A 21,716-nucleotide genomic window follows, 5' to 3' on the forward strand; every position below is an offset into this window, starting at 1 on the left:
TGTTGATTTTAAGAGTATCAGAGACGATCAGTAATGACTAAAATAGTCATTCACTCAAAAAAGGCTCACCACCATACGAGTGACAGAGTCTTGATTCCCCCAATAAAACACATTTTATCTATTTTTGGATGATCTGAAAGCTGTCTAGGGCTAGAACTGTTTTTGACATCCAACTCTAGTTTCCAGCTTACTGCCTTTCCTTTTTCACTGAGAAGCAATTTATTGTTTTGTGTTTTTGGTTTTTCCTTCTTGCCCATACTACAGCAGGCAGGTTCCATGCTTGGCCACGCTGACAGTCTCAGAGACATACAAAAACGCAAACGCCCTTAAGAAGTTCCTAGATATTTTCAGCGTATTCCCCAAATGTCCTTTTCCTGCTTCCCAAAATACCTTTTTGGATTTAAATAAGCCCATTTCATAAGAACAATAAGCTTCCAAATGATAATGACGATTTCCAGAATATACAAACAGTCCCTGTTGAGTAACATAAAGTCAATAGTTCCAGAAAGCAAGTGTTCCTTTTTACCCATTAAACTCTAAGGCTTTCATTTCATTACAGTTTGAGAAATGGTTCTACTATTTATCTGCCTTTTTCACTCAATGGGAAATTATACAAAATCTAACACATTGCTTTTTACAAATAATATTCATCATGGGTGACTACAATACACATGGTTGCAATTATTCTCAAATACTTCTATTCCTGAATAGAAGTTGTATATAATCACACATGGCACATTTCTTTCTTCCACTACTCCTTTCTTCGTATTTGAGCTTATATATTTCTACAAGTAATGATTTGAGTTCAGAAGGCATTATCAAAAGAAAATGAAAAGGTTATATAAATGTCACTGCCTTGCTACGAATTTTACATGTTCTTGCCAAATGCGACTCTGAATATCTGGACTGGCTTTCTACTGTTAAGAGAAATACATCTATGCGTGAAATAGTGTTCCTGACAATAGCTTCTCGACATGGAAGAGGCTTGAAAATGTGCAAGAAAAATCCTTCACCTAATCACACATTTACACATGCATTGCTCTCATTTTTCTTTTCTATAGGAATACTGGATCTTAATAAGGAAGTTCATACTGCTCATTGTCCCTTTATCTGTAGAAGAAGAATTTTCACAGCCGCATATATACTTTCAGAAATCAGAGCCTGTCAGAACCTAAACTGGTGTTTCCAAACCGTTCAATAGATTATAATGTAGGAGAGAAGATGTAAGCATGAATTTTTGGTATTCTTGTGGGTTACAAGTTGATGACATTGATGACCACAAGGCCTATGCATAAACGATCAAAATAGAATTTTAAAAAATTATTTTATCAATACAGTTGAATTCCCATTGTATTAATTTATGTTTCTGTCTCTTTGTCTAAACTTTGAGATATTGAAGGCCCCTATGTCTTCTCCTTGTTTGTATCTTCTCATAATGTCTCATGTTACTTCCTCAGAAAACAACGCAATGTCTCAGAGGTTGTTTTTTTAAATAAGTAATACAGCTATTAGGAAAATTCTAGAAAATTATAAAAATAAAATCATTCATAATCACTCCACTCAGGTATGGGATTTTTTTTTCACACTTTATATTTTTCTTGTTTTTTAATGGCTAGTAACGTTCTTTAAAACAATTTTTAAATTCTTTATTAAAATATGTTTTCCCTTTAAACTCATTTCAAATAAATTTAACAGTAAATGCTATGTTTTATTTTAAAAAATTAAAAAGATATAAGGAAAAGAATAAATTATTCACAATCCTATTATCCAGTGATAGCTTACATTTACCTCTATCTCCATATCTACTTTTTGTAACTAAAGTAGGATAATATCTTAGTATCCTATATTATGCTTTTCTACATATCTATTAATGAGTAATTTACTACATCATTTAATATTCTTTAAAATGATAAAGTTTTATATCTGTGTAACTTACCATCCTATATCTTTAGGAAATCATTTAGGCAGTAGGGAACATCTCTGTTTAAATGTTAACAAAATTTCTTGCCAACTTATCCAACTTTATTTGGGAAATAAGGAAATAAAGGCTTACTTCTTTAAAAATTTTTTTTTTCTTAAATTGAGCTGATACATATTAATTAAATTTAGATCTCTCTGCTTACTCCACTTTTCTGGCATAATACTTGTGCCAAGAAAGAAAGAAAGAAAAAGGAATATTTAGCCATTTGAGATAAGTATAGTCCTTCTCATTTGAGATGAAAAATGACTTCATAGTACTACCTTCTCAAATACGATTTTCTGTAATATTATGGTGATAAAATACATTTTAGTTAAACCGGTGGAATAGTAGCAATAATGAAACACATATTTAGCATGTTTAATATTTTATCTTTCCCTGCAGATGAAGAAAGATATTAGAATTGTTTACCTGGGGATATGATATAGAAGAAATCTTTAAATTCATCCATCCAAACTTCTGCTAGTCTCCTGTTGTTTTTGTTGATGACATGACCAGTGCCACCAGGGAAAGTGTAGGGAGTTGCCTTCCGAAAAACATGACCAACATGGGAGCAAGTCACAATCTCCAAAGAGCCTCCACATTGCCAAATCTGTGGAAAAAAAGCAATCATATCTCAATCATTGTAAATAATGCAGTAATAATGTCTGACAAGGAACTGAGGCTAACTAAGGCCAGATCTTTAGATCTTATATGGCTCAAGCAAACCTCAGATGGACACAAAATTTAGAACTGGTATACTTAGCTTGGCAAAGGATTCTAATTTAGAAGAGCTTGATATTTGTAAATATTGTAGTGTTGGACTTGTAAGTTTCAATTATTTTTTCATTGCCTTTGTTAAACTACCAAATTTTCAGTTTCTAGTAGTTAACCTAATTGCTACTTAATAGTATTTAGTATCTAAACTCTGCTATGAATTAATGAATTTATTATACATGTTAGATGTCATGGTAAATATCTAAATTTGTTTGAAGCAAAATCAATTATACTCCACTCATTTTACTCCAGTCATTTAAAAAATTTTTTTTTTAACGTTTATTTATTTTTGAGACAGAGAAAGACACAGCATGAATGGGGGAGGGACAGAGAGAGAGGGAAACACAGAATCGGAAGCAGGCTCCAGGCTCTGAGCCATCAGCCCAGAGCCCGACGCAGGGCTCGAACTCACGGACCGCGAGATCGTGACCTGAGCCGAAGTCGGACGCTTAACCGACTGAGCCACCCAGGCGACTCCAGTCATTTTAAATGGCTGTCAATTTCAGCTATCATATATTGCCATTATCTTACACCTTTGGATATATTATTCTTATTAAAATGTGCTAGGACTCCTTTATATCCACTCACCATCTATGCATCCTTCAAAATATATCTCCAAGATCACTTCTTCTAGAAGGTTCTGTAGGGGGGTTTTGTAGTTGTGACTTGGGTACTTTAAACATCCTTTCATGAAGAACTGATTACACTGTCTTGTAAGCAATTGTTTACTTCACTATCTCTCGTTTAAAACTGTAAATTCTTAGAAAACATTTGCCTATATTTCTTGGTGTCCTAGATTTACTGTGCAGTTGAGGCTAATTATTAAGTATGCCTAACACATTTATTTCTATAAAATTACATTATTTAGCTACAGGTTATACTAATAGCATATGTGTATATGCATGCTATCTATAAAATATACTAATACACACACACACACACATATATATATATATACATGCACAAACATATATATATATATATACAAACATAGAACACACACTTGTATGTGTATGTTTATTACATACATGTAATATATTGCATATGTGCTACAGGTTGTTTATCCCAATAAACAAGTCATAGTTATTATTATATATTGGAAGCATTGTTCTTTTTTTTTAATGTTTATTTATTTTTGAGAGAGAAAGGGAGAGGGAATGAGTGGAGGAGGGGCAGAGAGAGAGGGAGAGAGAGAATCCCAAGTAGACTCTGCATTGCCAGTTCAGAGTCCCGTGTGGGGCTTGAACTCATGAACTGTGAGATCATAACCTGAGCTGAAATCAAGAGTTGGATGCTTAACTGACTGAGCCATCCAGGCTTCCCTGAAAGGACTGGGTTTTATATGGTAATTAACACTGTTCTTTTAAGGAGAACTGCTTATTTTTGAAAGATAAAGTTTTCTCCAGTTGACCTCTCAAGCAATATTCATCTTAGAAGAGGGCTGTCATTGAGCTCGGGTAGCAGTAGAGACATTCAATTTACCAGAAGATGGAAGATGCTAAATGACAAGTTATATTCATCAACCAGCTTGTACATGTGTTGTACATTGCATTACATGTGCAATCTATTCTTTCTCATTTTCTAACTGTCAAAACACCATATTGCTAACAGGAAAGAAGTTTCAGCCTAACCTAAAATGTAAGAATAAAATATAACTGAAATACAAAAGAAGAATGGAACTCGCTCTTACCCTCAAGACACAGGATAGAGCTTTCTTAAATAATCAAAGTATTTAATTGATTGGTAACTCTCTCATCTTTGTAGCATTAAATGTATAAACCTTCTTGGAATTATGAAATCCTTACCCTGTTCTATTCCATTAAAATTGAGGAAGTTGATCCTTCTATCAAAGACAAATCAATACTTGTGTGTCAGTCAACTTTATGCCTAACTCTGTCTTAAGAACTTCACTGGTCTGGTTCTCCCTTTGATTTTTACCTGAGATGTTGATAATTTTGCTCCTTACTACACTATGACTACCTTCATATAATATCAGTTAAAATCTCTTATCTTTTTTTCTTTTATGTTTATTTATTTTTTAGAGAGAGTGACAGAGCATGATCAGAGAGTGGAATCTGAAGCAGGCTCCAGGCTCTGAGTTCAGCACAGAGCCCCATGTGGGGCTCGAACTCACGAACAACGAGATCATGACCTGAGCCTGTCAGATGCTTAACTGACTGAGCCACTCAGGCACCCCAACCTAAAATCTCTTATCTTTCAAATAGATTCTTAAAGAGATAAACAACTAAAAAGATTACAAACCCAACAAAAAGTTCTTCCCTTGGTCCAAAGTACCTCATTTCTCTGTTTCCTCTCACTGTAAATTAGCTTCAAATGTTTATTGATATGCGTTGTTTCCCTTCCTCAATTTTCATCCATCTCCCTATGCGTAGTGAAATGCTGTTTGTTTTTGCAGCTGCCTCAAAACTGCCACGGTGGAAAACACAAACTTTTCCCTTGATGAATATCTATCTAGCTGACTCCTCTCTTAGATTGTCTTGCTTTCCCTCCCAGTACTTCAATGTTTACATATTTTCACTGTAAATATTTAAATGTTAGCCTCCACCTTCCTTTACTCATTCTCCAGGTGGTCTTATTTACTCTGATGACCTTACATAGGATCTGAATACTCACAAAGTCAACAGTGACATCTCAGCTCAGACCTCTCCTCTGGGATCCAGGGCTGAGTATCCAAACATTTATTGGGTATCTCCTCTTGCGTGTCTCAGATACACCTAAATAAATACATCTGAAGTGGAACTGCAGATTCATCCTGGCTTTGTCAGCCAGGTCTTCCTTTCTTTCTTTTTTTAAATAATTTTTTTTAAATGTTTATTTATTTTTGATAGAGAGAGAGACAAACACATAGTGGGGGAGGGGCAGAGAGAGGGAGACTCAGAATCCAAAGCAGGCTCCAGGCTCTGAGCTGTCAGTCAGCACAGAGCCCGACGTGGGGCTCCAACTCATGAACTCCTAGATCATGACCTGAGCTGAAATCGGTGCTCAACTCACTGATCCACTCTCTGTCTTTTTAATCATCAATAAAGAGTGCCACCACTTACTCATGTGGTCAATCCAAAAAAAAAAAAAAAAAAAAAGGAAAGAAAAGAAAAGAAAAACTAAATAAAAGAGAAAACAGAAGCCTCTCTCCCCTGCAAACCCTAGAAGTCATTATTGATTTCTCTTTTTTCTATCACTTATATTATTTATTTTTTATTAACATTTTATTTTATTTTTTGAGAGACAGAGAAAAACAGAGTGTGAGCAGGGGAGGGGCAGAGAGAGAGGGAGACACGGAATCCCAAGCAGGCTTCAGGCTCTGAGGTGTCAGCCCAGAGCCTGACATGGGGCTCAAACTCACGGACAGCGAGATCATGACCTGAGCTGAAGTCAGACGCTTAACCAACTGAGTCACCCAGGCGCCCATTTCATCACTTATATTTAATCTGTTAACAAATCCTGGCTTTACGATCTATAAAAATAATTCTCAGTATATCCATCTCTCCCTGTCTCTCTGTCACCATCCTTGTCCTAATCACCAACATTTCTTGTGGGTCAATTGCAATGGACTCTTAACTGTCTTGGTGCTCTCACCGGTGTTTCCTATAATTTGTTTTGTACTGAGAAATCAGAGGAGTCTTTTAAAATTTTAATTATTTAATTTTACTTCTGTGTTTAAATACTTCAATGGTTTCTTACTGAACTGTGAATATAAACAAAATCCTTTAGGTAGGGCCTCTCAGACCCTACATGAGTCTCTCCCTCTATCAATAAGCACTGGTGATCTTGGCCCTCTGCCATTTCCTAGAATAACAAATCGCATACCCTTGTACACACCGAAGCCTCACCAAGAGCTTTCCCTAAACCTGGAATACAATTCTGTCTGCCCTTCACCTGACTGCCTCTTTCCCACAATTCTCATCTTAGCTAAAACATCACTGCATCAGACAGCTCTTCCCTAATTTCCATATTTAAAGGGTCCCAGCCCAGTTATCTTCTGCGATAGCACCTTGTATATTTCCTTCTTGGCTTATCACAATCTGTAATATTTGTATTTGTTTTGCTGTGCATCCCTGCCTCCGCGCCCCCCCCCCCCCAACTAGCCTGTAGGCTCTAAAAGGGCAGTGGAGCTATCTGGTCAATGTTGCACCCCTGAGCCAAGCCCAGTGCTTGTTACACAGGAGGTATCATCGCATGTTGGTTGAATGAAAAAATGGGTAACTCAAAATTAACTTCCAAGATTAATATTTAAAAAAAAAGCATTCCTGGCAGATGATGAGATGAAGTAGACATAGTTTGAAGGGGTTTTAAATAGCATTTTTTAAGGAAATACTCTGAGTATCAATCTAAGCAGAGTGGTCAAGTAAAATCAAATGCAATGGTTATTTAACATGCGTTGGGAATTGAGGACGTTCTCTGGGGGTTACAACACAAACAATTAACATTAGAAATGGTTGATGGCTTATGAAAAACAAGGTGGCTAAATGATACAATCTTCCTTTTTAACATTATTAAAGTAACCCTTTGGCTGAATTCACATTATCTCTCTCTGAAAAGCATGATTTAGTGAAGTACTCAGGTATTTGTACTGTGACCAGGCCATTCCACAATATGCCCCAAGTTCAGAAGAAATGCATATGCTGTGTTTCACCCGGAGGGAATTTCAGATATTCTCTTCATTGTGCCCCATCCTGTTCTACAGATTAGGCATGAATGAAGAGCCTCTTTCCTCCTTCAACCAACTTCTATAGGGGAGCTCTATGAGTGAAGAAGAGACCGGCATTTCACTCCCTGCTAGATACTTGCTGAGCAGTACAATCAGCTGACTACCCTGGTGTTACCAGAAGAACACAGCCCAATGTGGTGAGTGAGTTTGTGGGAAAGCCTCGAGTGTCAGGAAAAGCATGATGCTAATAAAATAGGAAACACTTACGTCCTAGAGAAACCTGAGGTGGTCTGGGACATATTGAACAGCTTATTGTAGCAGAGTTGGTAGGTACAGTCATACAGTGATCCTGGGAAGGGGTAGTCTTTGGAGACAACTGAACAAGACTTTAGTGGTTCCCAAATGCTATAGATCATGGAATATAGAAGAGGGAAAATGAGCTGTGAAACTAGCAATATGGCAGATCAGCGAGGAGACGTAATATTGAGAAGGGCAGTTGGAGACCACGTAGGGTGGGAAAGAAACTAAGATTTCCCTCTCAAAAGGCCCTTGGAAAACAGAAGGGATAGAAGGTGAAGCTGAGAGCACTTGTGAGAAAACAGTGAAGCTGTATGTACAAGACTCATGGATGGCGGCCGCTAGTACCAAGTGGGACCACACTGAGCAAGCGGCCATCGTAAAACATGAAATCAGATGAGACCTCACATTTCTCTAGCCCTCCTATTTGACATAACCTGGGGGAGCGGCAACCCGGAATACCCTGCCTTCCCCCTTCCAAGTGCTCATGTCAGCAAGGGCCTAGGAAGAGAAGAGAATCTGAGGTATGCCCTGCTTGTGAAATCAAAGCCGGAAACGGAGCATTACTAGTACCTTTAATAAGTGGAAGCGGCTAGAAAGCTCTTGAGTCTGTCCTAAATGACATCAGCATTGGAAAGGGATGCTCCTCAGAGCATTTTGCAATGATTGGAGGGAAAAAAATCATTTTAAGTTTGTGCTTCTCTAAATTTAGGCTGTTCAATAAGCCCTGTTGCCTACAAATCAGGGACTGACAATTGTCTTCTGAGTCCACAGTTTACCTGTTAGCAAATATGGATTAGCACTGTAGCTGGGTAAGTGAGGATGCTTTATTTCCACTCTGTCACTTCTTGGCCCTACCCTGGTTTGTAGGCTTATTGGTTCTATGCCCTGAATATGTGCGCAAAAAGAAGGATACCTAGTTGGAAAATGTTCAAAAATTGAGTTCCGTTAGTCTCTCTCCTTTCCCGCCTCATAGGCAAAGGTAACGATACATGAAAGTGTTGATTTTTTATTATCATGCTAACTTGCAATGAGACTTTGTGTGCACATGTACAGGCATAATGCAGTAATGGCTGTTGACTTTGAGACACAAAGCAAACTTGCCCCTGACTGTGACTCTCCCAGATGGAGGCAGTTCTTAGGTATATTTAGCAGAGGTAATGGAGGTAGAAGTAACTGTTCCATAACTCAGTGACTACTGGCCCGGGCTTGGCTTGTGAGTCATAGTCTACTGACTCCTGGAATAAAGTGAGAACGTCTTGCATTGCCACTAGTGTTTATAGAATGTGTGGATTAACACTTATATTGCATTTCTCAGGTAAAGCCTCTCCTCAAAATTTTCATGAAAATGAAAAGATCAAGGTAAGAATGCATAACGTTATGTATTAGTTAGGCTGATATCTGGTCATAATAACACCCAGTTAGGTAATATAAAAGCAAAACACTTAATTGATCAAATACTGAGCAAATAGGGGGCGCCTAGGTGACTCAGTGGGTTAAGCATCTGACTCTTGATTTGGGCTCGGGTCATGATCTCACGGTTTGTGAGACTGAGCTCCTCGTTGGGCTCTGTGCTGACAGCGTGGAGGCTGCTTGAGATACTCATGCTTTCTCTCTTTCTCTCTCCCTCTCTCTCTGCCCCTCCCCCACTTGTGCACACGTGTTCACTCTCTCTCTTAAAATAAACAAACACTAAAAAAGTATTGACCAAATATTGACCTAAGTACTCTGTACTTAGTAGACACTTCAGTAATGTGAAAGAATTAAGACATAAACAGTTGCCCAGAAAACTACATGATTAAATATTAAAGTAGGAAGAACTCACGTTGAGTGGAGACCCAATGATACCATAATAATTTTCCTTGGTGATTCTTCAATAAATATTTCAGAAAAGGGGAAGAAATGAAGCAAAGAAAAGAAGGAAGGAAAAGTATGACATACTCATTAAGAACTTGGGCTTGGAAATAAGCAAATAGTTTTCCTAGTGGTTCTGTCACTTACTATCTGTGCATATTTGTAAAACTTATTTAAGTCTTTAAGGCCTTAATTTTCCCACTGGAATATAAGCATAATAATAACCAGTCCCTAAGACTCAAATAAGATAGTGTATATCAAGCACTGTGCCTGACACTTCACCTGGGAAGAAGTTAAATGTTATTTGTATATTATTTAACTTCCGTTGTTGTTCAGGGAAACCAATATCTGTAGATAATGTGCTTATTGTTGCTTCTTAAAAAATATTTTCTTTTAAACCTTGGTAAGTTTTGCCTTCATTTTTGCCTTTTATTTGAATTGTAATATTAACGCCTAAGGATTTAGGTACAGCACAGAGTTTAAAAGAATAGCCAATTAGTTTCCAATTAGAACACTACATTTTGTTCTCTGAAATTATTTTACAGTGTCTGAACAAACAGCATAAACTGAATAAAACATGATGTCTCATCCACACAAGCCTGTGATGTCCAAATTACTTTGTATCACTGAGCATATCTGATTGTTATTTTCCAGGCTTCCAACAGATTAATACTTGTATACTGTATCTCTCTCAAGTAAATTTGACCATGTATGAAATACAAACTGTCCTTTTATCCACAGAGAATTGAAGGCAGCTAGTTACTTGTTTTCTTTCCCAGATATTTTTATGAGTGTCTTTTGATGATGGAAAAGGTTATTAATCAAAATGTAAAATGCCCATTGCTCACTTGATTATCTACTTGAGTTTCTTCCCCCAGCTAGAAGACAATTAACAAACATACATTATTCTTTTCATGTTTTTTGGCACCTACATCAGTGACATTTTAATTAAGGTTCGTAAACTTCATAAGCTCCAACTTTGCAATCTCAGTTCTAGTGCTTCTCCTTCTAATTTTATACCTGTTGTGCCAAATTCATGCAGCTGCTTGTTTTTATACTAATCTTTATACCCCTGCCCCCAACCCTCACACATACTATCTCTGGCACAAAGTCACTGTTTAATATGGCCTTAGTAGCAACCACAATATACCACAGAGGCCACAGAGCACAATAGTTATGATGCTACAGGCTCTAGCTCCTGAGGTCATACCCTAGCCCTGACACTTACTAGCAGGGTGAACTTGGTGACTTCATCCTTCTGTGCTTCAGGTCTCAGGTAAGAACACGAGACTAGCAGAACCAACTGCAGAGAGGTTTGTTGTGAGGACTGAGGCAGTTCGGTGCTCGCAAAGATATTTAGCCTTTATGTGAAAAATGGATTGAAATGGAGCAAATAGAGAGATTTCTTAAGAGGTTATCTCAGTAATCTAGGGAAGAGATGCTAATGACTTGGACCAGAGTGATGATAATGAAAACAGAGGAATGTATTAGCTTAAAAAAACCTTTTTTTAATGTTTACTTATTTTAGAGAGAGAGAGAGAGAGAGGCAGAGCATGAGTGGGGGAGGGGCAGAAAGAGAGGGAGACACAGAATCCCAAGCAGGCTCCAGGCTCTGAGCTGTCAGCACAGAGCCTGAGGCGGGGCTCGAACTCACGAACCGTGAGATCATGACCTGAGCCCAAGTTGGACGGTCAACCAACTGAGCCACCCGGTCACCCCTGTAATAACTTGATATAATTTGGGGAATTAAGATTAATAATTAATGTATGTGTTTTCCCTTGTCTATATTTTCTACCATGAGATGCAATTAGAAACCAAACGTGATTCCTTTTCTCAGTTCTGGCAAAGGGAAAACTGAAACAAAACAATGATTACTCAATTTTCAAACTATTTCATTCTATGTGTATTGTTTGTTGTGAATAATCCCTCTCAGCACTTCAACTCTCCACTTTGTTTATACATATTCAAGTAGACTGATGACAAATCCTTTAATTTTACAACAGAAACAAAGTCTAAAAGAGACTTCAGTGAGTTCCTGAAGGCACTATGGTCCTTGATAGGTGGGCACAAACACAAGAGGCACAGAAGTCATTAATCAAAAGGGGCTGGTACAAGGTGTTCAGTAGGCATTTCTATTTACTCTTGACATGAAATTTTCCAGTTATTCCACATAGTTGTTTTGACTGGGGGGAATATCTGCTTTAATTGGTTGGTTTGACTCTTGACCTAGTTTTCACTCCACAGTATAATTGGGGAGATTTATGTGATCTGGAAGGGCACTCTAGAGCTGGTATTGTAACATCTCAAGATAAAGACTCTTGTATGCAAGCTGCTGTACGGCCTTTAAGTGTGCACCTGAGTTGCAAGAGATCACAGAGTCAACATGCCCAAGGAATCTACCCACTACTTGATAATTTAATGCTTAAAGCAAAAATAATCATTTTTATGGAAAAGAAAAGAAAGCATCAGATTCGAAATTGGAAAGCTATATTCTTGACTTGAAATAAAAACTGATTATAGAAATTGGAATAAGTCACTTAATCTTGAGAGGCCTCAGAAAACTCACATGTAAAAGAAGAGGAACTGAGGTTGATAATGGCTAAATTTTCTTCCAGATTTCTAGGATTCAGATTGATCCCTTTGTATAGGGTCTATGACCACTTTTAGACATCATTTTTAAATAGGAATGACACATCTCCCCAAAATTTTAATCAACATTTCCCTACTTAGGCATGTTGACTTGACTTTAGCTGTATTAGAAGTACATGCTGTGTAGATATTATTCTTTAAACATGAGAAAGTATGAAAGGGATAACACTATAATTATTATGAGGCAGTCATTGTGTGTATGTGCATGTTTTGGGAGTGTCCTATTTAAGAAAGGTCATAAATGTTATAAAACAAGGGCAATCACAAAAGTACTTTTCTTCTTTCAGAGAATTTTTCAGGAAATCACTATATATTAGAGTACTGTGAAGATTTTATTTTATTTTCATTTTTTATTTTTTTAATTTATTTTGAGATTGAGAGAGAGAGAGAGAGAGAGAGAGAGAGAATATCTCAAGCAGGATCCTCACTGTGTCAGCACAGAGCCTGATGCAGGGCTTGATCTCATCAACCATCTGATCATGACCTCAACTGAAATTAAGAGTTAAATGCTTAACCAACTGAGCCACCCAGGAGCCCCAGAGATTTTATTTTCATATCGGTATTAAATACAGACAATCCTGAATTGAACCTATACTATTTCATATTTCCCATCAATTTGCTACAAAAATATCTAGTTATCAAGTACTTTCCCTTCCAAAGTACTTTTCATCCTTGGACATCCTGAATCTGTGATCTCTTTCCAACCTAGAAATACATTTCATGAAAGCCTCAAATTCAAAATGGACTCTTTTACACCTACTCATTTTCTATAGGACCTAACACATTAATCCTGAAATAAGTCTGCCTTCCTTTCACTCCCCTCCTGCTCCCTTGCACCCTCAACTCTCAAGAGTCATTTGCTAAGTCTTTGGCAAAGTGACAACCCAACCATCTTTTTACTTTGCCTAAGACTTAGCAAATGACTCTTGAGAGTTGGGGGCAGAAGGGAGAGGGAGGGGAGTGAAAGGAAGACAAGGAAGGAGAAAATAGAGAAGAATGGAAGGGTGTGCTTATACTGGGTGTGGCTGGAAGTGGGGGAACTGTTTTGGAATAGAGCTGAGACAGTTTGAATATGAACCAGTGTGCATCAGAGGTAGGGTGAGATAGTAGGGGTTACAAACAGGAGCTTTTTAATCTCATCTCCCGCTCTCCTCATATACAAACACCCATTCCCATCAATTAAGATGCATAGTAGAGATACCTCCAACATATACACACCAACATTTTATAATGTACATTCTACTATCACCTTTTGCCTTCCAATGACTTCCTCTGCCTTGGAGCTGTCTGACCTTCAGAATTATAGCATATGATGGCCACTGTATTTCTCGGTGTCAGGAGAATTGTAACTTGTCATTATTCCACATCTTATCAGGACTGCTGACATTGAAGAAATTCCCAATTCTCCTCTAGATCCTGATGGTGTTATGGCAAATCTTGTATCTTCTGCTTAAATGACATGTATGAGTATAGCAGGCAAGAAATGAAGAACATAAAACAGCCTACCAGATATTGCAAATCCTCCGTAATATAAGGTGGCTCTGCTTAAGAAAATTAGTGTCTAGCTTGTCATATTTATAAAAAAGTATTGCTTTTTATATTAGCATAGGTTACTACAAGCAGATTAATTCATAAAAAAAGAGCAAGAGAAATAATATGTGAGACAGTCATACTCTTTTATCTTTCAACTATCAGTTTTAAAGTGTGATAAATACTAGAGGCTTTGGAAGTATTTTCAATGCATTTAAGGGGACAATTAATGAAGACAAAGGTACAATTATTGGAATTTGTGCTTTCCTCATTGTATAATTAATCCTATGAATAAATCTTGAATGTGGAAAAAAACTGTATTTAGATGCAATTTTTGAGAACTGGAGAAAAAGGGCCTGTGATTTATTAAATGATATTTGGGTCAGATAGTTTGCATTTTACCTTGGTGTCCTCCCATGTTGGATGATCTGATTGCCGGTCAGATACTAGTAACATCTGCTGCTTCCAGCCACAGAGCGGCTCCTGGCAGCTGCATGAAGCTGCCCTAGAATCCATGCCAAAACAGTCCTCTTTGAATATCAGTAGACCACCTGGGTACCCAGCTGCAGCGTGTGACAACATCTCCTGCCCTTTTTATGGATGCCAGAGATACTTAAAAAGTACTTGAACGGGGTAAGGGAAGAACCTTGGTACCTCAGAAAGAGTTATCCTTCAGTTACTTGATATCTCCATCTATAAACCGTCCACCTCCCTGGTTGCGGCCCCAGGATTTTAGATTAAATGAAATTTCCTGTGTAACTTGTAAAGTCGTCCAATGCTTTTCAAATGTATGGCCCTGAGAAGAGGAAATGACCTCTCCCCTCTCAAGCATTTTCCCTTAGGCCTTGGCTGGTGTCTTTGACAAACAGATACTAGACATTAACTTTGTGATAAGCACCATGCTGGGCTCTGGGGCGTAGAGGAAGAATAACCAAGCGCGGCTCTCTGTCTTCAAGTAGCTTGCAGCCCCGTCTAGTTGTGAGTGTTAGTACTGGGCACATTAAAGTCCAGTCATCAATTTGCATTTGACAGTTGAAGAGTAGTCTGTCCTGCCTACAACAAAAGGACTGTTTTAAGAGGCACTTATCCTAACCGTCATCCTTTCATGGACAGGATTTTCTTTTCTTAGTTTTTAGTCAGCTAGAGACATTTTGTTTCTTGTCCTGGACCTGAGACATTTTTATAGGAAGCTATAAGTTTTGCCTCAGATAAATACTTTCCCTAGGGAGCACATATAAAGCTCTAATGCTATCAGTGGAAAACTATGATTCCCTTCCAAAAATCACCTTACAGGCATCTTTTTCTTTTTTTCTTTTTCTTTTTTTTTGGTCATAAAATGCTTAGTGAGATAAATGTGAAAGATATAAAAATATCCATATTGATGTCACCTCCAGCACTCATTACAAATACCCACAAGACCCACCGTGAAGGAAAATAATATTGTACTTTGACAGTTTTTGATCTTTTAAAAATAAATTGGTAGTAGTCATTGTAGGCTGTATTACACTTTAAAAGGAGAGTGAAGAAGTAAGCCTGAAAATAGTCACGTTTAGCACGTTACTTTGCTCACTTCGTCACAAAAAAAAGAGAGTGCAGGGCAAAGTTTATTTATCCAGATATGATGCTTAAGCACAGTGAAGGTAAGTTTCCAGTCTCTGTTTCATTAGAATTGCAAGATGTTACTGTTTTGACATTTAAAGATTGTTTAATAGGGAACATCAATGCTCGTTCACATGCTTGCTGAAGATGTGTTTAATCCGAAACTTGCTCCTCTTAGCAAAACCTGTTATCAGGACCATCATCTCGGGAGAGAATTTCTGGCTTTCTACTTTTTTTGAATTCAAGAACAGCTGACCTGACTTTCTATGCATTTCCACCTTGAAACATCTCATATTGCCCTAGTTTCTTCTTTAGGAAAATGAATCAACTCTCCCTTCCAAAATTAAACCCTGCCTTTGGGATCTTGAACTCAGAATAGGGGAGGACTAGACTAGGAGCAGAAGACATGGGTTTGATGTTCAGCCTTGCCAATTTCTATTTACATGACTTAGTTTCTTTGAAATTTAAAATCATTAGTTAAAGAATAAGACAGTAATGGGGCACCTGGGTGGCTCAGTCGGTTAAGCAGCTGACTTCCCACTTCAGCTCAGGTCATGATCTCGCAGCCAGTGAGTTCAGGTCCTGCATCGGGCTCTGTGCTGACAGCTCAGAGCCTGGAGCCTGCTTCAGATTCTGTGTCTCCCTCTCTCTCTCTCTGCTCCTCCCCCACTTACGCTCTCTCTCTCTCTGTCTCTCAAAGATGAATAAATTTTTTAAAAAAATTAAAAAAAAAGAATAAGACAGTAATGGCTACTCATCCACAGTGTTCTGGTACAGACATGGTGGAATAATGAGCACAAAACTTATAAACTAGGAAGTGTTGCACAGACAACCTTTATTATCTCTATAACAATCTTTCAACACCTGCAGGTATGTATCTCATCACTTGTGCCTTCTTTCTTTTTCAATATCACCTACTTTTTCTACTCTTTCCTATAAGCTTATAAAATAAAAGAATAGTAAATACAAAAGAATTAGTTTGGTCATATTTACCTTTAAGTTACTATGTGTTTTCTTTCTGATTTGCTGGGAAACTTCTTAAAAAGTTCTTTTCTCTACATATCTTCACAATCCAATTTTCTTCACATCTTATATTCTAGTATCTTGATTCTATCATTTGCAACTGCTCATAAAGTTTTTTATGAGCTTTCATTATTCTTTCTTACTTCTCTGCAACATTTGACACTGTTGACAATCACCATAACTTTCTAAGTTTTTTTTGATATATATTTGTTCTTCTCTGACAGCTTTGACTTAGCATTCACTTTCTCTTTTATTCTCCCACCTCTAAATGTAGGTGCTACCTAAGGACATGTCTTGCTCTTCTGCTCTCCCTATTTTCTTTCTTGGCAAACTCATTGATCCTCACACGCTCATTTAATTATAAATTCTGTAAAGCTAACTCTCAAATCTGTCACCTTCCCTATACTTTGCCTCCACACTTGCAACACATTTCCAACTTCTTCAGGTACATGTTTAACTTTTCATGACCTTAAAGAGTCAAGAGTTTCTATTCTGTTCTCAAAATGAGGAAAGAAAGCGTGTAGCTCCTGGGGTCTTCTCTAAAGGGCCAGAAAATGATCTGGAGCATGATCAAGAAGTGTGAGTCTTACATCAGTCTTAATCACTATCCAAATACATCATTATAGAATTTCACTTTGCTCTTGAATAATTTATTTATGGATTCTTATATTAACTCAAGAATTCTAAAAGGTCTGATAATTGTTCAAATCCCAATAGCTTTGTTTGACCAGTTAAAAATACAGAATATAAAGTTGATTGGCCAATTAAAATACAGAATTTAAATATAAACATAAAGAACATGGTTGACCAATTAAATAGAGAAAAAAATACAAAATTGGAATTGCATATTGCTGGACTATGAAGTAATGAAATAAATAGAAAAATGTAGTCAAATTTTGGATAATGGAGTAGTTCGTGCAGAAACATATTTTAGCATTCAGACACATAATGATGAGAAGTGCTAATAATTCTACATCAATTTTTTTTAATGTTTATTTTTGAGAGAGGGAGAGAGAGAGCACAACTGGGGGAGGGGGAGAAAGAGGGAGACAGAGTATCTGAAGCGGGTTCTGTGCTGACAGCTGAGAGCCCAGTGTGGGCTCTAACCCACAGGTGGAACCCACGAGCCATGAGATCATGACCTGGGCTGAAGTCGGATGCTTAACAGACTAAGCCATCCTAGTGCCCCTCTACACCAAAATTTTTATTTCAATTTTACCCTATTTGCAGTGTAAACCAGTGGCTACTTTGATTGTAAAGGATTTTAAAATTTTTCAATTCATCAAGTTTGAATTTTTTCAGATGTAGTAAAACTGTTAATTTGGATTTATTTTTAAGGGTCATTTAAAAAATATATTAAAAATCTACAACTACCAAATAAAATAAAATTAAAAAGCTTAATAAAATATAAAAGTATAATAAAAAAGTTTAATAAAGTTTAAAAACACAAAGATACAACATAAAGTATCAGACTACCTTTCAAATGATACTTAAAACTCACTTTTATTGGTACTTAATACTCAATTTCTGAACAGTTGGATCAAAGTCTTCCCTCAACATTATTTCACACCTTCAAAAGAATCATTCCTAGTATCTAAAATCTGTTATTGCTGAAATCAGTCAGCCTTATTTAAATAAATCTCATAATTGGTTTCCTTTTTTAACTACATTTCTGGTTGACTAGAACAACAGTAAAACGATTGGTAGTCATGTACTTAAGATAGACATCACTAAGTGTGACAGTATAATCATAGCTTAAGATGTTGCACATTTATTGCAGTAGTTACCATAGAGATTTAAATTTAGCTCTTTAATAAAAAGTGCATGAATTCAATTCTGAATGCATTAAGTTTGGCTAGCAAGGTGCACTAGGTTTCTCAACTGAATGCACTTATATAAAAACAACAGTTTTGGAACTCTGTCCTAAAATTTTTTAAGGGAGCAAATATGGGCTTATAAAAATAATAGGCTCAATTTCATGAGTTTTTAATGGATACTTCATTAATTGTCACTTGAATCGTAGTTCCGCAAAATACATATTTCATGATTTAGTTATATGTTATTCATGTAATTTTCAAGAGGGAAAATAAAAGGTGGGGAGACCAGATATTCTAGCCTAAACTTAGGTATGGCTCCAAGCACAAAGCAGGGCCACAGGAATACAGATCTGAGAGCTTGCCAGTTTCTAGCCCCTGTTCCTCTCCTCTCTCCTTGTCTACAAGACAAGACCCTTGGATTTTTAATTTATAGATTCTTCCCTGACTATCCTCCATCACAGAAATCTGTCTTTCTTTTGAACTTGATGCACTTTATATCTGAACTTGCAGACAATACCTAGACCATACTGGACTCTCTAAGAGAGATCAAGAACCACATCTCTTATATAGAACAACCACACTGTGTAATGCAGGTCTAAGTTTATAACTATATTTATTGATGGGTAAAATGAGGGTAGGTTGATACCTGGCTGCTACAGAGAGGTAACCTGAAGTATAATACAAACATTACAAAGGGCATTAAAGATAAAACTAAATCTATGGGGGAGAAAACTCCTCATATATTTAACCCATGCTGAGACGTATTATGATCATATATGTGTAAAAGAATTCTACAAAGTGCTATGTAAATGTAAAGCCTCATCAAAAAATAAACACCATTTTTGTTCATTTCTACATCTCTAGTAGCTAGTACAGTGCTTAGTACATAGCAGGTACATATTAACTATTGGCTTAATAAATCAATCAATCAAATATTGTTCTGAGAGACTGATTATTTCTTAATCCTTGAACAAGAAAACTTTCCTTCTCCAAAAGCCTTAGGATATTTGTGATCTTATTTGGAATGAGAGAATTCAGCTCATCATTTCATAGTTGTCTAAGACCTTTTGTATTTACTCCATCTTGCATTCTGCTCTACCTTGAATATTTTCCCTCAGAATAAATCCTTGTGCAGCTGGATTCTTGCTGTCAGTTCGGTCTTAGCTAAAATGCCTCCCTAGAAGTCTTCCCTGACTACTCTAACATAGTGCAGGTCTCCACCTCTCGTATTATTTTCTTCAGTGCACTTGTCATTACCTGAAACTAAGGGATTAATTTTCTTTACGGATTTATTGTCTATCATCATCCTCTAGCATAAGATCTAAATTACCATGAGTATATTTTCTGAACTAAGTTCGCACACTTCATTTGAATTTAATGTCAGGTTTATTTCTTTTAATCAAACACAGTATATGTCAATGATTCTTTGAATGTCAATACTAGAAATCTGTTTAGAAGTTATTTACTTTAACTTGCCCTTTCCATGAAGAAAAAATAGAACCTTAATTTGTAAAATAAATAGTTTAAATCTAATTCACAGCAGCACACATTTAGATACAAAAAGAAAGTTAAACATTTCATTATCAGAATATTTTAGATGCCCTTCAAATGTAAATCAGTAGGATAATTGCCTTACTTCTCAGGACCATTTTTTAATGATTAAGTACACTTGATGGGAGGTGTTAGTAAGCTTAGCCATAATGAAACATGTCAAACTTTTCTGTGCAATACTTCTGAGCAAATTAACATTCTTCATATAGCTCTTTTTACTGCCATAAATTCAAACAGTTAAACTGAGGTCTTTCATATTTAGGATCAGAAGGATCATAAAGATTTTTATAGTTCATGTGGGTGTGCATAAGGTATCTGTACATGTTAGCAGAGAAGCGTCAAAAAACAGTCACAGAATTGGGGTGTGTTTCCCAACATTTCACATATTTGTCTCTAATACTGATTGTTAAGTTTCTCAATGCACTAAAACTCACTGAAAAAGCCAGGTATACCTGGCTTATTGATATATACAGGGAAATTCTGCCTAGAATGTTTGAAATATTCCTGTATTTGTTAAAGAACAATATTGCCAAAGATGCTGTTATCACAGTTTGGAAATCAATAGCTTCTTCTTGGTGTACCTTTATTTCCATTAAACAGTTTAATCCAAGAAGATTGAACAAAACTTAGAGTGATCTTTAAAAAAATATATTTCCAATGTGTATTTCCAAATAAAATTATAAAAATGTAATTCATCTCTGCTTTATACATTTATGGAAACAAAAATGTATTATTTTATATCATTTTAATTCAATTTCTTCCTCTTTCTATGCATTTAATTCCTATCCATGTTCCAGAGTTTCATAATTTCCCACTTCTCTTAATTATCTGAGCCCCAATTCCTTCAGGATGTCTGGTGAGCATCACTCAGCACTCATTTGCAATACAGACATTTATGCTATAAACTTCTGAAATACATACATTTTTTATCACATTATATCCTTCCTTTATAATAACTACTACTAAAGATGCACATTCCGGGTTTTCAAAAATATTTATTCTGAAGAGTATTTTCATTAGTCTTATTCATTATTCACATTCACCTAGACTTCATAGATAGATAAATAGATAGATAGATAGATAGATAAATGGATAGAATAGCAAATAGAGTGTAGACAGAATGGGAAAGACATTAGATGAGTGTATTTCCAGGTTGGTAAATATAGTACACGTTTACATTTTCCAAAGAAACACTCACGTGATAAGACTGTGAGAAGTTATGAAAAAGAAGCAGTAAATGTTAGTTCGAGAAGGCTTTAGACTGTGAATGGTACAGACAACACAAAAAATTATTTTTCAAAAAAACACTTTAAGAGATAATTAAGTGACTATTAAAAACAGTCAGGGATTAATAACAAGTTCTGGCATCCCTAAGTCTCCTACAATGCCTTATATTTCTAAAAATATGTCTCCATGTAGTATGTTTGGAAGGTGAAGAATCATGTCAATGACCATCCAATATAAGTTTATTCTCATATCTGGTTTTGTGCGCCAGAATAGTTTAAATGAAGAGGTATAGCTACCACATCAAAATAACCAAGCCTTAGACTATTACAATCTTTAAAAGCCAAACAAGTTCTGTTAATGTTTGCTAACATTCTTCTAAAGTTTAATTAATATATAATTTCCTGTTATTCACCTGTTTTTTCTAAGGAACCATATGAAATCAGGTATTTGTTGTAATTAACATTCAAAATAAAATTCTAGAACATTTATTTTGGAAAAATTGAGTCCTCTATAGACGGCTTAATTGAATACCATATGGCTCCTACTGACCCAAATGCTTAAACATATATAATAGATGTAATACAGTCTTTAGAAACAATGTCTCAGCTACATCTTACCTGGAGATATTTTATTCTGTGGTTTTAATTAAATAAAGAATAAAGTGCTTGAATAAAGAGATATGTTTAAACAATGGTTTAGGGTAGAGTGGTTGCCCAGATGCCAGAAGAGCTAATTATAAGCACAGAAGCTAAACATTTTTAGGTTTAAG

General features: G+C 36.3%; 1 protein-coding gene across 1 annotated transcript in view; it reads right to left on the bottom strand.

Moving 5' to 3' along the window:
* Positions 1-21,716, bottom strand: part of GALNT13 (polypeptide N-acetylgalactosaminyltransferase 13) — a 528,170-nt gene that overhangs the window by 163,865 nt on the left and 342,589 nt on the right. Inside the window, exon 9 of the mRNA XM_049615630.1 lies at positions 2,390-2,570. Within this exon, the coding sequence (XP_049471587.1) occupies positions 2,390-2,570 (181 nt within the window). The remainder of the gene's footprint in view (positions 1-2,389; positions 2,571-21,716) is intronic.

The sequence above is a fragment of the Panthera uncia genome, assembly GCF_023721935.1.
Source record: "Panthera uncia isolate 11264 chromosome C1 unlocalized genomic scaffold, Puncia_PCG_1.0 HiC_scaffold_3, whole genome shotgun sequence".
Lineage (NCBI taxonomy): Eukaryota > Metazoa > Chordata > Mammalia > Carnivora > Felidae > Panthera > Panthera uncia.